This window comes from Sinocyclocheilus rhinocerous, unplaced genomic scaffold (assembly GCF_001515625.1).
Source record: "Sinocyclocheilus rhinocerous isolate Xijiao unplaced genomic scaffold, SAMN03320098_v1.1 scaffold2032, whole genome shotgun sequence".
Taxonomy (NCBI): Eukaryota; Metazoa; Chordata; class Actinopteri; order Cypriniformes; family Cyprinidae; genus Sinocyclocheilus; species Sinocyclocheilus rhinocerous.
In genome coordinates, this window is record NW_015634013.1 from 588,863 (window position 1) to 604,875 (window position 16,013).

The window sequence follows — 16,013 nt, forward strand, 5'->3', positions numbered from 1 at the left end:
TTATATTCCTTTTAACAGCCATACTGCAAGATAAAACATGTTTTAACAAATTAGTAGAGTAGAATTAGTAGAGAAAGCAGTTTGTTTTGGTCTACTTGTACTGACGCATATGCTTTCCAAGGTTAATCAGTTGAAATCTTTCAAATCAAAGCTCACTCTACTTCCGTTTCCTGTTTACATTCTTTGTCAGTCTACAATCTATAGAACAACATAAACATGCGGTTCTCTTTGATATTACTGTTCATATCCATTTCCAGGGATACTTTCTCTATAATTAGTTGGAGAATGTTTACATTTCTGTGGTTGCAGTTGAAAAATGTAGCACTTTAAGACACATTATGTAAGCAATTCTTAAGTATCGTTTGACATGCACTGTGGAATGCTGGGTAAAATAATCCTAAGAATGGTATTGGCCAGCTGCAAAGTCATGAACGAATCAGGTAAATCTCCTTGGAAAATCAGTGACAGGTGTTAAGATCCAGCATGTTTTCCAACTTTATTGGTTTTGTGAAAATGCCATATGAAAGAGAACATTGCACTCAACAGTCTTTTTTTTTTGTTGTTGTTAGAATTAATATGCTATGTGTACTGTATGTGTGTGTTTGTATGTGATTGTGTTGATGTCTGTGGCCAGAACCGCTGTGACCAGAACATCCAGGTGGTGACTAAATCAAAGTGTCATTCCTGCTCCTTGACGTCTTTAGTAAAATGTCCTGATGACTACACCAAGAGGCAGCCAGAGAAAAGTACAAGGGACTGCAGGTATGTGTTTATGTGTGCTGGTAAGGTTTTGCTATTATCGGGAATCAAGAACAGCAACAATTTGTTTAAAAGCTCATACATCTATTACTACACATTATATTTAGTATAATGTGTAGTATAGATAGATAGATAGATAGATAGATAGATAGATAGATTTCTATACATCTAAAGCTATTACATCTGATAAAGCCCACTTTTAACAGGTCATTAACAGCTTTTGTGACAAGATGAGGTGTTTCCTTTGTGCATAAACAAAATACAGAGGCAAAAATTATACAGTAATCTCTCTATATGTGTTTAGGTATCACATCACAATGGCTTTGTCTGTCAAGGGCTGTTCGTTCGAGTGTTACAAAGACACGGTGGAGCCCAAGTGCTGTCCAGGTTACTGGGGCAATGACTGCATTGGTGAGTTTGAGGCCAGTGAAGAAGAATTCAGTGGTTGTTTATGTAGAATTGTGTTTAAATCTGTTCCATAGAAGACCTATGACCTAAAAGCGGTTGTTGTGTTCTTATCCGATTTTTACACATTTTAAATGGCAGTTGGTATTTCCGTCATTCTGTGAGGGAAGATACACTGAGGGAATATTTTGATCGGAAGAGTCGGAGAGGAACTATCCTGATGTGACCACTAACAAGACTGAAACACAAACAAGGGAAGCATGGCTCCTCCTGGGAAAAGAAGTTGAAAAACATAACTTTATTGCTATCATTCCTAGTCCAAATAGATGCTAAAGGAATTCTAACAGAATTTCTATCATAATTCATATACATTTTTATGACGGTTTCTCATAATTCTGTCATAACCAGTCCTAAGAGATCGTAATGAGATAATATAAACAACTAAAGGGAGCATTCTCTAAAAATAAAATATGATCCAGATAAATTGAACTTCCAGAAGAAATAAACTAGGGAGTAGGAATTTTAGTTTATCCGGCAGGATCTTATGTAACTCCTATTAGAATTCTTATTTGATTCCAATAAGATCCTTTTGGATCACTTTCAAATTATGATCGGAATTCCATTAGCATTCTTTTTGGTTAGGGATATAAATCCAATATGCATGAATGTGACCTTCCACGGTTGTCAATATTTGGAAGGCACACTTTATCCTTTCTGTTTCCATTTTTAACATTTTATGTGATAATGACACCATGATGGTGTTGTTTCTCACAGTTGTTTCTCCTGAGGGAGCTGTATATCCAGTACATATAAGCTGACATGTTATTGTGTGTCTTGTCACACACTATGAGAGGAAGTTTTGAGCCCCTGGGTAACAAGGGATTTGTGTACTTCCTTCCCTCAGAGAGGGATATGGCAGGTCTGTGCCTCCTTACCACTGGAATTTGCTGACCAACACACTGTGGAGGTCTCATTTCCAGTATTTCCTCTGTCTGTCAGCACTCAAACAGATCCCACTTTGAGTTCGCTGAGTCAAGCACTTAAGTTACCGTGTGTTGTCTTGGTTTCTTTGGTCTCTCATCAGCAGAACTTCCTGCATTGTTCCTCAAGAGTTAAATGATTTGACCTTTGTGTCTATGAGATGGGTCAGCATTATGGAAGCTTAGTGAAGCATTATGGGAGGAAATGCTTTTTTTCCTGTCATATTTGACAAATTCTGAATTAGATTGTCCAGAAATCTGAATTGCAGAGAGCAACATGTAGCATTTTTCTTGTACCTTTCGGTGGGTTTATAGTCACTGTTTTGAAATTTGTGAAGATTAGTAGTACTTATTTCCCCAAACTTTTCCTTCTCAGTAAATGTAGGAAATGTGAAGAATGTGCAGAAAGTGGGCCTGCTCATGACTTAACTGTCTGCATATTCTGACTGCAAGCGTGGTTTTTATTTGTCGTGTCACGTCTGTGGCTGATGTGTGTGTGTGTATGTATGAGTTGCCCGGAAGGATCTGATCTCGATGAAGGGATTTTGTCAGGACTAAGTGTCCAGGGCAACAATGGCGGGAAGGAAAGGATGAGTGAGGGTCAGTGGAACAGACGAGGGGCTGTTTGAAGAACAGAGAAACTCTGCTAACTCATATCCTCTCGCAGAGACCCTACCACCCCAAACCCACTGACCCCAGATCAGTCTTAGAAAACACAATGATCGCAGATCGGTCTCACTCAAACTGAACAGAGAACAGTCAAATCATCTGCCCTCATATCAGTCTTCCTGACCTCTTGCTGACCTTGCCTTAGCAAAATTTAAAACAAATTAAATTTTTTATGTTTTACATTTACATTTTATGCATGTAGGTGCATTTATCCAAAAGATATCTATTACATTCAAGGTACTGGTGGTATACACTTGTCCTGTGCTAAAAATCCTGTTACCTAATTTTGCCTTTTAAAAATAGCTTTTGAATCTTTCAATATGCGATATTATCACCAAATCTTGGATTCAATCTTCCTGTCAACTTGTTTTCTTTCCATTAGCACAAGTTTTGTATTTCTTTTTTGAAATGATTGGTTGTAGACCTCAGTAATCTGATTTTATGCACTTCAGTTTTTGAGTCAAAATAAAGCATTATTTGTGTTTAATTTTGGCAATGTGCATAAGCTCAGATCAGTGAGGCCTACGACCAGTCAGTTCCAAAAAGAAAACAAAACCTGTGCTAACTGAAATAATACAAATCGATGAAAAGATTGAATCCATTATTTGGTAAAAATATAGCAAAATGAGAGATTTACAAGCAAATTTTGTAGGCTGGTCATTTTTGACTGGGAACACCATAAGTCTAACAAGGTGGGGAAAAATCCTTAAAAATAACAAAAAATTACCAGATCTCAACATGAGGGTTAAATTAATGCAGTTCATGCAAACCCATCACCTTGGTAGTGCTAGCGCCATTCTCTACTGTTTGAATGTCCAATGTGCGACTAATATCTCCAAATTGGCCATTTTATCTGATTGAAACTAAAAATTTTAAAAGGTTTCTTCACTTTCAGTGTCATGAAATCTAATGAAAGGAATCCTTTATTCTGTCAACAGAGTGTCCAGGATCAGCAGCCACTCCCTGCAGCAATAATGGAGTCTGCTCTGAAGGTATAGCAGGCAATGGGACTTGCATATGTGCAGTAAGTTTATTTTCCTTCTTTTCTTCTGTCTGAATCAAACACACTCTTATTGAGCATCTGATGTGACTTTTTTTTACTTTTTTTGCAGCCAGGTTTCATCGGAACAGCTTGCGAGGATTGTAAAGCGAACTTATATGGACCCACATGCAGTAACGGTAAGAGTCTCCTTTCATTCTGAACAACAGGATTGATTGATTTGGGTTTTGTTGGTGTTGGTACTGTGCTCTAACTTCTGCTTGTGCTATTCAGTGTGTAGTTGCAAGAATGGCATATGTGATAGTGGTGTGAAGGGCACAGGGCAGTGTACATGTCTGTCTGGGTACACTGGCATAGACTGCGATCGAGGTAAGAGTATTTCTGTGTGTGTATGATACATGTGACATTGTAGAAGCATATGAGTGAGTGTATTTTTTCTCTTCAGAACTCCCAGCATGTGCTGCTTTGCGGTGTGGACCGAATTCTCGTTGTATTGAGGACATGTCCATTGGGCAGCTTCTGTGCAGGTGCAAACCTGGTTATCAAGGTGATGGAACCCAGTGTACATGTGAGTACTGCACTTACACTGCTAATGGCGGAAAAGACTCATTAAAGGATTAGTTCACCCAAAAATGCAAATTCTGTCATTAATTAATCACCCTCATGTTGTTTCAAACATGTAAGAACTTCGTTCTTCGCAACACAAATTAAGATATTTTTGACGAAATCCAAGAGCTTTCTGACCCTGCATAGACAGCAACGCAACTACCACGTTTAAGGCCCAGAAAGGTAGTAAAGACATTATTAAAATAGTCCATGTGACATCAGTGGTTCAATTTTAATTTTATGAGGCTACGAGAATACTTTTTGTGCACAGAGAAAACAAAAATAATGACTTTATTCAACCATTTCTTTATATATATATATATATATACACACATTATATATATAAACACACGCATACACTGAAGTTTATTTTAACAGACCACTAAAAGCAACAAAACTCTTTATGTTTTGTGGGTCAAAACATGGTTATTCTGTATTTGTCACATTGTTTATGCAGCAATTAACCCCTGCTTGAGAGGCGTGTGCCATGCAAACGCAGTTTGTGCGCATACAGGACCAAACCAGCATGTCTGCACATGTACAGAAGGCTACAGTGGCGACGGCCGTGTCTGCATGCCCATCGACCCGTGCCAGACAAACCTGGGCAACTGCACATCTGGCTCTACACACTGTGTGTATGATGGCCCTGGAAAGGTGTGTTTGTAAACACTCTTTTGCTCTTTTCTGAGCAGCTTGAATGCACCCATTGCTTTGATTACGGTTTGCCATCTTCACAATCCTGCTGTTTTCCACAGTCTCACTGTGAGTGTTTGGAGGGATTTGAGAAGTTTGTTGAAGGGAAGGGTTGCAGTGTAAAAGATGTGTGCAAACCAGACTCCTGCCATAAATATGCCACCTGTGCCACAGTGGAACCAGGAACAGTCGAGTAGGTGACAAATTCTCAATTGTTTGGTTGATTTTGAATGGATGTTTTTCCACATATTCAAAACTATGCCTTCAATTTCAAACATTTTAGCTGTAAGTGCCGTGAAGGTTACCTTGGAAATGGAAAAATATGCTTTGGGAACATAATTCAGCAGCTGCAGGACTTGAATTCGAAGCCAGGAGGAGAGTGGACGGGTCAACTCTCCAGTGCCATCACACTGTTCAGTAAGTGACGCCCTGGGCTGGAATCTCAGTATTTATTTATTTTATTATTATTATTATTGGGTTTTCACCGTTTTCAAAGGTAGAGCCACCCCAGAGGAACATTTTATTGTTCAGACATCGCTTTTTCATAGCTCAAGCTTTTTACAGATGTGTTTCATTTAGGTGTCAACATTAACATGTTAAAGTTCCTAATAATAAATAAAATAGACACAGTAGACGCATATAGTGTTGTGCTAATTTTATTTCTGCTGTTTCAGATAAACTCATGTCATGGCCCTTGACCTCCCTTGGACCGTTTACCGTGTTTGTACCAGTGAACAAGGCTTTTAAGGGCACATCTGTGAGTTAGACAACACAGACACACCAACATAACACATTCATCTATGCACCTTATATTTAACGTAGGATCGGATGCATCCATTTGTAACTTGAATGTGTGAGGCTTCCAGTTATTTTTAGCTGCTTGATATTGCAAACTGGTATTTCTTATCATATTATTTATTATATTGTCATAATTATAAATAGTATCTAATATAGAAATATTGTGAAATATTAATACAATTTAAAATTACTGTTTTCTATTTTAAGATATTTTAAAATGCACGACATTATCTAACATGTTAAAGTTCCTAATAATAAATAAAATAGACACAGTAGACGCATACAGTGTTGTGCTAATTTTATTTCTGCTGTTTCAGATAAACTCATGTCATGGCCCTTGACCTCCCTTGGACCGTTTACCGTGTTTGTACCAGTGAACAAGGCTTTTAAGGGCACATCTGTGAGTTAGACAACACAGACACACCAACATAACACATTCATCTATGCACCTTATATTTAACGTAGGATCGGATGCATCCATTTGTAACTTGAATGTGTGAGGCTTCCAGTTATTTTTAGCTGCTTGATATTGCAAACTGGTATTTCTTATCATATTATTTATTATATTGTCATAATTATAAATAGTATCTAATATAGAAATATTGTGAAATATTAATACAATTTAAAATTACTGTTTTCTATTTTAAGATATTTTAAAATGCAATTTATTCCTGTGATGCAAAGTATAATTTTTTTTAGCATCATTACGCCAGTCTTCAGTGTCACATGATCCTTCAGAAATCATTCTAATATGCTGATTTGCTGCTCAAGAAACATTTCTTCTATTATCAATTTTGAAAACAGTTGTGAAGTTTAATATTTTTGAGCAAACCGTGATACATTTTTAAGGATTGTTTGATGAATATGAAGCACTTATTTGAAAAAGAATTTTTCTTTAGCATTGTAAAGTCTTCTGTGGCTATACGGATGCAGCAACTAAACAAGCACCAAACCAGCAATAAACAATGTAAATCATCTCAGACCAGCATAGAAATGTGTATTGTATTGGTCTAATCTATTCTTTTAGTTATTATTATACCTATAGCAGCTAATAAACTGAAGTCTCGCACATTCACAGAAAACAGCTTAGTTGCATGTTGCAAAATAAGGTGGATACATTCAAACAAATACTAAGCATGCTTTTGTTCCAGGTGAAAACCCTGCTGGCTAACGAGATGAGCGCTCGCTATCTTGCTAAGCTGCACATGGTTGCGGGAGAGGTGAACTCTGACTCGCTGAAGAAGGGAATCCTCTACTACACTCTGACCGGCATGGCTGCCGAATCATTGACAGATGTAGGTGATTGAATGCAGGTTGTGTGTGTGTGTGTGTGTGTGTGTATATATTGAATAGCTTGTTTTCAAGGATGTGCAAATGCAGGATACAAGAGCGGAATCATCACATCCTGTTTCTTTCCTTAACTCTTTCCTGCTCAGATCTGTTTATGTTTCATTGTGTGTGTTAAGATGACAGAGAATACATAAGACTGTTTCTGAAATTGGTAAACTTCTATTTTCAAGGCAGACCAGATAAAAATCCGTCTTCATGGCAGCCGTAAGAAAGGAACGCTTGTGGAGACGGATATCTTTGCCTCAAATGGAATCATCCATTTGGTAGATAAGCTGATGGATGCAGTTCCTTCCACTGTAATAAGCGAGAAAGAGGTTTGTGAAGATAAAGGATTTGTGTTACATGAACGTCATACACTTACTTAATGTTGTTTTTGATTGTTAGGAGGACCAACAATGTTTATTTGTCTCTTATTTTGTTTAAAGGAAAACCTGTTGCAGATTCTCTCAGGAAATGGAAAATTCTCTCAGTTTAAATCTCTGCTTGAGGTAACAGAGATTTAAACTCTATTAATCCCTTAGTGTACTTTAAAACATTTCACCTGTGCTAGAAATGACCTTTTTTATTATCAAATATTTGCTACACTGTAAAAAATAACAATAATTCAAATGATGTACTGTATTAATATGAAGGAATCTGAAGTTTTACCTGCATTTAGAATTTTGCACTTCATTGCATTATTTAGAGTTGTTTTAAGGTTAACTCAACAGAAATGTCTGTAAAATTAATTGGATATTGTCCTGGTAGAAAATTACCAGCACATTTTCATTTTTTTTAATACAGTGTAGAGCTGATTTTAAGAGACTATTTTTGTTTAATAGGTCATTTTTTCTGACCATATAAAACATATCCAAGGTCATCCTTTTGCTTCAAATACTTTAATCAGTTTATTCAAATCAATTATGAATGTGAGTTATTAGATGTTACTTATAAAATTAAATTACCTTTTGTGGAAATATACAAACCCATTCAAAATTTTGGGGTTGGTAAGATTTTTATATGTTTTTAAAAGAAGTCTCTTATGCTCACCAAGGCTGCATTTAACTGATTAAAAATACAGTAACATTTTAAATATATATTTGAAATGTAATTTATTTCAGTGATGGAAAAGTTTAATTTTCAGCAGCCATTACTCCAGTCTTCATTATCACATGATCATTCAGAAACATTTGTTATACAGTGTTGAAAACAGTTGTTTCGTAATATATATATATATATATATATATTTTTTTTAGGATTCTTTTATATATAATTTTTGATCCCTTTGATATTTTTTTTCTCAGAAAAGCAATGTGGCAACTGTTTTAGAAGAAGAAGGACCTTACACACTTTTTGCTCCAACAAATATAGCCTTTACCTTCCTGAAGCCTGGCTATTTAGACTTCCTTACCTCAGAGGAGGTACAGTGCAAAAATAACATCTGTTTAATAAAAAATAAAAAAAAAAAAGTTTTTATGTTACATTCTCTGTATGTATGTTCTATCCAGTCTCATAAGCATCACTATACATTTTCTTTTCATTTCTCCCAATTTAGGGTAAGACAAAACTACTTGAACTGATGCGCAATCACATAGTGTCCACTTCTCAGGTTTGTGTGTGAATGTGTGCAAATGTGTGTGTTCAAATCCATTTCTAGGTCATTAATGAATTAAATGCTGTCTCTCTTATCTGTCTACAGCTGAGTGCCAGCTTCATTGTGTCGAATCCTCGTGCTGTGACCTTGGCTGACCAGGTCCTGACATTTAATGTAACGACTGCTGTAAGTAACAATCATTCATTAATTCAACTCAAATTGAAAATATTTGCATATTTCAAATGTTAAGATAAATTGAAAATATGGCGATCAAAAGTATTGGAGCACCTAAGAAACATGAATGCCATTGCATTAGATAATATGTGGGATTCATTGTGAAGCAGTTATTATTAAAAAAAAAATTTATTAGACAGACATCACAAGCTAACTGTAAAAAAAAAATAAAAATTAGATTTAAATTTTAATGTAGTATTGAAAGGTAACACAAAAGGTATACATATTTATACACATGGTCAAATGTTAGTTAATGTTCATAGTTAATGTGATGAACTACACCTGCTGTTACTCTGCTAGGACACCTGTGTGAACTTGAGAGTAAATCCCTCCATACAGACACAAAAAATGATGCCACTGAAATAAGGCATTGAAATTCATACATTTTAATTGTGATTTAAAGGTCCAAATACTTTATGTGACCACTGATTCTCTCACATATAGGGGCAAATCCTGGTCAATGGGGAGTCGGTTCTAGAACTGGATGTTGAAGCAAAGAACGGCCGTCTTCATTCACTGGAGGGGCTTCTGATCCCTCCGTCCATAGAGCCCATCATACCTCACAGGTGTGACATCAAAGAAACCAATATTTTTAAGGTAAGCCCAATCTGTCATCTCCACTTGTATTGACCAGTCATAGCAATTTAGCTGTATATACAGATACACCATTCTGTCTTGAAAGTATTTATATGTAAAATACAATTTAATGTTTAAAGAGGTGGGTAGTGTTCAAGAAAACTATTTGGAAACAATGGAAATTACACATTTCATCTTTTAAGTTGTTGTTTGTTCTTTTACATGCACAGTAGATTGGCCACCTCCTTTTTGTTTGCAACAAGTGATTGTTACCAAACTGACACGAGAGCGTGTGTCTTTTTGTCTTTTTGTTACAGGGTCCATGTGTTAGCTGTATACTTGTCTCCAAATCTACCTGTCCAACTGGTGAATCACTGGTAACTTTTTCAGAAATAATCATTAGTGCGTGCTATAATTTAAAACAGCAAAGCTTAAGTTAAAAAATAAAACCTTTGTTTTAAATGTTGCCTTTTAGTCTTAACAGAGGTGTAGGCATTAAAGGAATAGTTCACCCAAAAATGTACTCACCTTTAGGCCATCCAAGATGTAGATGAGTTTGTTTCTTCCTCTGAACAGATTTAACCACTTGCTCATCAATGGATCCTCTGCAGTGAATGGGTGCCATCAGAATAAGAGTCCAAACAGCTGATAAAAAACATTACAATAAACCATAAGCAATCCACAAGACTCCAGTCCATCAATTAATGTCATTTTAAGCAAATTTCCACTTTTGGGTGAACTGTTCATTAAAATTGGAGTGAAATTGTACATATTGACACTGATTTGTGCCTCTCCAACTTTGTGGTCTCCTCATTCTCAGGATGTATTCACCAGAGGCTGTGTATTCAAAAAGGAGACTTTTGGCATAATCATACCCACCCTTGGCTGTTCCCTCTTCTGCAATGAAACGAAGACTGTGAGTATTTGATTCACTACTATTTATCTGCATTTAATATCGGAGCATATGACATAATTTGTAACTGCATCTAGCTTAGATGGTTGATCTGATCCAGTCAAATTAGCAATTATTTGTCTTGACTAGGCCCCTCGTTGCTGTAAAGGCTTTTTTGGACCAGACTGTTCCCCGTGCCCAGGTGGTTTCACCGCCCCTTGTTCCTCTCATGGGACGGTAAACCCCATGCACATTCGCATTTATTCATACTGTACGATTCAGCATTTCTTTTTAGGTGTCATAAGGTCTTGACTTATATTTTCTTTTGTTGTAGTGCTCAGAGGGTATAGATGGAAACGGCACATGCCAGTGTGAGCCCAATTTCAAAGGATCACGGTGCCAATACTGTGCCGACTCCAACAAATTCGGCCCATTCTGTGACAAAAGTACAAATTTATTTCATCAGCTTACTGCATAAGGTTTGGAAATATTCCAGATGTTTAGTAACAATTTTTCTTTGCATCCCTCCTAACACCAGCCTGTGGATGCATACATGGCGTGTGTGATAACCGTCCAGAGTCCAGTGGTAAATGTAAGCAGGGCTCTTGTAAAGAGGGTTATACCGGAGAGTTCTGTGAGCAGCAGACCCAGTTGTGCGGGCCCAACCAGCCCTGCCATGCCCATGCTAACTGTGTGCCCAATAAGGGAGCATTCACGTGAGTGGTACACATTCTATCACGTTTAACACAGACAGATTTTTTTTTGCAAATTTAATGTGCTACTTTTATTTATTCAATACTTTACTTTAGGCATAGGGATGTCAAACTAGAGTTTTGAGACCTTTGGGGTTGAAAGGCACTAAAACCTAAAAGATTTGTTGTTTTTTTATGTAAAAAAAATAAATAAATTGTGCTTTAGTCCAGTATTTTTTGTGAATGCTAAATATATTTGAATCATTAATTATCTATAAATTATTATTATTATTATTATGCCCAGATTTAGTTAATTATTTTTTAATATCAAACTGTTTTTTTTTCTTCACATAATATAAATGTCTTACATGAGTCCTCTAACCATAATATTGCTTTGCATTGTATGCATAATATAGCTGTTTTTTTTAATACATTTAATTTAAAACATGTAATACATTACTATTATTATTATGCTGATGTTCATATTTAATTAATTCACTTTAATATCACAATGTTTTTCTCAAACAATAAAAAAGCAATTATACATGTAGGACTCATTTATGTTGTAGGAAGGGGGTCCTTTGCCAACAAGGCAAACATTTTAGAGATTACAAATATAAAAAAGTTGCTTAAAACCAATATTCATTGTGAAAAGTTCTATAGAGATAAATGTTAATTATTATTATTAGTAGTAGTAGTAGTAGTGTTGTTGTTGTTATTATGATGATGATGATGTCCAGATTTAATTATTTATTTTTAATATCACACATTATAAATTAGTCTTACATAGCTGCTTTTTTAGTGCAGTAAGGGAGTCCTTTGCAAGGAGACCATCAAAAAAAAAAGGTGTAAGAAAAGAAAATATCAGTGAATCATTGTGTGATTTTAGGTGCGTGTGTAAGCCTGGTTTTCAAGGAGATGGATACATGTGTGTTGAAAGCGATCCTTGCGCTTTGCCACATCGTGGAGGTTGCAGCATCAATGTAAGTCAGATGCATCTGTGTGCTTGTGTTTAATGTTGCCATGTTATGATAGCATGCTTATTCTCGTTTATTCTCAGGCCAAATGCATAAAGACTGGTCCTGGCACACACACGTGCCAGTGTCTGAGTGGGTGGAGAGAGGATGGAGATGAGTGCCAGGCCATCAATAACTGTCTGGATCCATCCAGAGGAGGATGTCACCCCAATGCCACCTGCATCTATGTAGGCCCAGGACAGGTGAGGGGGGCGTTGTGATTCCCGAACCCCATCTATTTGGATTTACAGGATTTTTGATGATTGATATTCTACCCTAGAGTGACTGTGCTTGCAAAAGTGGTTACCACGGCAATGGGAGGGATTGTGAACCTGTCAATCAGTGTGTGGAGCAGAAGGGTGGATGTCATTTCCTGGTGAGGGCTCAAACAAATCATCATGGAACGGCACACATTTTTTTTCATACAATGTATATATGCTGAATTCTTTAATTTTCCTGTTTTCTCTTAGGCCACCTGCCAGTTCCTGAACCCAGGTGGATGGCAGTGTGTGTGTGAGGATGGTTATGCTGGTGATGGAAAAATCTGTTATGGAACCCTAGCTATGCTCTCAGCGATCTCCGTGCATCCCCTTCCCCACGACTGGTTTCCCTTTTAAAAAGGACACTTCCTGTTTATTCAACCAATGATGTAAGAGGGAAACAACTTATCTCCTTGATTAGTCTCAGTACAATTTTGTGTGTCATTCAACTCTGCCAAGAGATTTTCTTTATCATGTCCTCGGTTTGTCTCTGTCTTTTTATTCAGACCGCTGTTGTTGCAGGAGGAAAAATAACTATTGGAGATATGGCAGCAAAGAATGGAGTTATCCATTTTATTGACAAAGTATGACCCTAGAGTCTTTTCATTTCTTTTTTCTAAATAAAAACTAGTAAAACATTGGGTCTCATTTACTAACAGTTGTGTACAAGTTTATTAAAAAAAAAAAAAAAGGTTATGCAAAATTGTGTTTCTCAAATTTAAAATAAAATGCCAACTTACTGATGATAAAGTGATGACATACACACAGACTGAAGAAATATGCCACTGTTGTTCTCTCTAGGTGTTGATGCCTGAGCGACAGATGAGTGAAGGTTTACTGGAGGTGTTGAGTCAGAGGGCTGATCTCTCTCTCTTCCACAGCTCTCTCTTGGTGAGTCAGCTAATTTGTCTAAGTCTTGTAGGCCTGCCACACCACGAATGAAAATAATCATCCTCTACATATGGCTTGGACTTGTTTTTGAATACCCTAGCACAGGTAATGTGTATGACTTTGTGTTAATTTCGTATAATTTGATAAGGTTATACAGAGGTCAGGCTACTATTATGTGTTATACTGCATGCAATTCTTCAGCTGCTACTATTTGTATAACCTTATTCTTAAAGTCATTTTGTTTGTGCAGGAGGTGGCAACGAACCCAAATCTTCTAGAATTCAACCTCTGGATCTTGGTAAGTTAGAAATGTTCTTTAAAAGAAGGGGTGAGGTAAATTTGAGACACTTTTTGCCATTGAGATGACTGGGAAAAATGTCCCAAATTACCTTAATTTTACAACAGTTCTGATCCTTATATGATTGGATAAGCAGCATATATAGTCCACTAATTTTTATAAGCTTTTCACTGTTTGTATCACTTGTCTGTGTTTGCACATTCCTGACAGACTCCATACATTTAGTGGTAGGGTGTTTTTATTGACTGTTTTTGCAGATTACATTATTGCACCACTAGGTGGTGACAAGTTGCTGTTTATTAGTCGATTCATTCATTTAAGAAATTCACTCAGAAACACTGATTCATTTAGAAACTAAACAAGTGAGTCATTGAATCATTTACTCCTTCAGTTTGTTTAAAAACACTGATTCATTACATTATGTTACTACTCTGAGACATGCAACAGTTTTGCTGTGGCTTTGTTTTGGAACAAAAATAGACAAAGTTACTGGTAATATTGTGTCTAAAATGTACGTAACTGAGATTTATTATTGTTATTCAAGGCTGATTGTGTGCAAATGAGTTCCTAATACGTTCTGGAATATTCCATAGCGAGCCGATCTTTTTCAACTGCTGTCAGAGACAGAAAATTACACACTCTTCGTCCCATCGGCTCAGGCCACAGAGAAATTGAGTCAAGAAGACAAAGACTTCTGGATGACCCGCAGTAACCTTCCAAGTCTTGTCAAGTAATGCCACATAATTGACATGCAACCACATCAGCTAATTTGTCATATTTCAATAGTTTTGATAATGATTCATCTTTTTTTTTTTACATTGTTAAAATACAACTAGCTGTGTTTTTCCTCACAGAAGCCACATTGTTTATGGGTTATATGCTCTTAGCGATCTCCGTGCATCCCCTTCCCCACGACTGCTTTCCGTTTTAAAAAGGACACTTCCTGTTTACTCAACCAATGATGTAAGAGGAAACAGCTTTTCTTTTCGATTAATCCCAGTACAATTTTGTCTGTCATTCAACTCCGCCAAGATATTTTCTTTATCATGTTTTCTGTTTGTCTTTTTATTCAGACCACTATTGTCGCAGGAGGAAAAATAACTTATGGAGATATGGCAGCAAAGAATGGAGTTATCCATTTTATTGACAAAGTACGACCCTAGAGTCTTTTCTTTTAATAAAATCTAGTACAACATTGGGTCTCATTTACTAACAGTTGCGTAATTGTGTACACAGAAAGGGTTATGCAAAATTGTGTTTCTTAAATTTAAAATAAAGTGCAAACTTACTGATAAAGTGATGACATACACACAGATTGAAGAAATTTGTCACTGTTGTTCACTCTAGGTGTTGATGCCTGAGCGACAGATGAGTGAAGGTTTACTGGAAGTATTGAGTCAGAGGGCTGATCTCTCTCTCTTCCACAGCTCTCTCTTGGTGAGTCAGCTAATTTGTCTAAGTCTTGTAGGCCTGCCACACCACGAATGAAAATAATCATCCTCTACATATGGCTTGGACTTGTTTTTGAATTGTACTTATTTTGCATTTATTCAGAAACACAACCTGACTAATGAAATGGAGGAGTCTTCGGGCTTTACTGTGTTTGCTCCAACAGACAGCGCGATCCGAGAATACCTCAGTAGAACGGGCAAGGAGTCAATGGTATTATACAAACACACTAAAATACACAGCCGTAATGATATTAATTATAAAGCGTCTCATTTTTGCATCATGAATTTTGTGTATTTGTTTCTAGGATTTGAATGTGACCCAGTATCACATTATAATAAATGAGACTCTAAAAGATGGAGATTTGGTGGATGGACTGTATAAAGATACCATGCTTGGCTTTTCGTACCAACTGGGAATTTTCCGACAAGATAAGAAAGTAAGTCAGTGCTAAATTATTTCAAGTCAGCTTAGTAAATCAAATGCTAAGTCTTCTATAAATATGAGATTTTTCTGTCATAGTTGCTTGTAAATGAGGCTGAGGTGAACGTGACTGATATAGAGACCAGTAAAGGTGTGATCCACACCGTGTCTGCAGTCCTGAGTATTCCCAACAACCGCTGTGACAGAGCTACCACCAAAATTATCACGGTGCAATATATCTATTTAACCATTTTACCTGGTCATTTTTACTTGTATCATTTAAATATTCAATCTAAATGTACATTGTATCTGTAGGGACGCTGCATGGACTGTTTCCACCCAACTGAGAACCCTTGCCCTTCAGGAACAAAAAGACTGGTGAGTGTACAGTGTGGTCCAAAAAAAAAAAAAAAAAAAGAAAAATCACATTTATTTTTTTCTGAAACTAT

At 36.6% G+C, this 16,013-nt stretch overlaps 1 protein-coding gene across 1 annotated transcript in view; it reads left to right on the plus strand.

Moving 5' to 3' along the window:
• LOC107745005 (stabilin-2-like) overlaps nt 1-16,013 on the plus strand; it is a 45,865-nt gene that overhangs the window by 146 nt on the left and 29,706 nt on the right. The window contains exons 2-36 of the mRNA XM_016558842.1: nt 635-762; nt 1,064-1,170; nt 3,752-3,837; nt 3,926-3,992; nt 4,087-4,182; nt 4,259-4,381; nt 4,877-5,073; nt 5,175-5,305; nt 5,396-5,529; nt 5,787-5,869; nt 7,062-7,205; nt 7,431-7,574; nt 7,686-7,748; nt 8,544-8,660; nt 8,795-8,848; nt 8,939-9,019; nt 9,512-9,664; nt 9,961-10,020; nt 10,464-10,559; nt 10,686-10,772; nt 10,870-10,981; nt 11,074-11,251; nt 12,117-12,210; nt 12,288-12,446; nt 12,524-12,619; nt 12,714-12,824; nt 13,645-13,692; nt 14,286-14,422; nt 14,547-14,655; nt 14,766-14,843; nt 15,040-15,129; nt 15,247-15,354; nt 15,449-15,580; nt 15,664-15,792; nt 15,880-15,942. Coding sequence (XP_016414328.1) covers nt 635-762; nt 1,064-1,170; nt 3,752-3,837; nt 3,926-3,992; nt 4,087-4,182; nt 4,259-4,381; nt 4,877-5,073; nt 5,175-5,305; nt 5,396-5,529; nt 5,787-5,869; nt 7,062-7,205; nt 7,431-7,574; nt 7,686-7,748; nt 8,544-8,660; nt 8,795-8,848; nt 8,939-9,019; nt 9,512-9,664; nt 9,961-10,020; nt 10,464-10,559; nt 10,686-10,772; nt 10,870-10,981; nt 11,074-11,251; nt 12,117-12,210; nt 12,288-12,446; nt 12,524-12,619; nt 12,714-12,824; nt 13,645-13,692; nt 14,286-14,422; nt 14,547-14,655; nt 14,766-14,843; nt 15,040-15,129; nt 15,247-15,354; nt 15,449-15,580; nt 15,664-15,792; nt 15,880-15,942 — 3,795 coding nt within the window. The remainder of the gene's footprint in view (nt 1-634; nt 763-1,063; nt 1,171-3,751; nt 3,838-3,925; nt 3,993-4,086; nt 4,183-4,258; nt 4,382-4,876; nt 5,074-5,174; nt 5,306-5,395; nt 5,530-5,786; nt 5,870-7,061; nt 7,206-7,430; nt 7,575-7,685; nt 7,749-8,543; nt 8,661-8,794; nt 8,849-8,938; nt 9,020-9,511; nt 9,665-9,960; nt 10,021-10,463; nt 10,560-10,685; nt 10,773-10,869; nt 10,982-11,073; nt 11,252-12,116; nt 12,211-12,287; nt 12,447-12,523; nt 12,620-12,713; nt 12,825-13,644; nt 13,693-14,285; nt 14,423-14,546; nt 14,656-14,765; nt 14,844-15,039; nt 15,130-15,246; nt 15,355-15,448; nt 15,581-15,663; nt 15,793-15,879; nt 15,943-16,013) is intronic.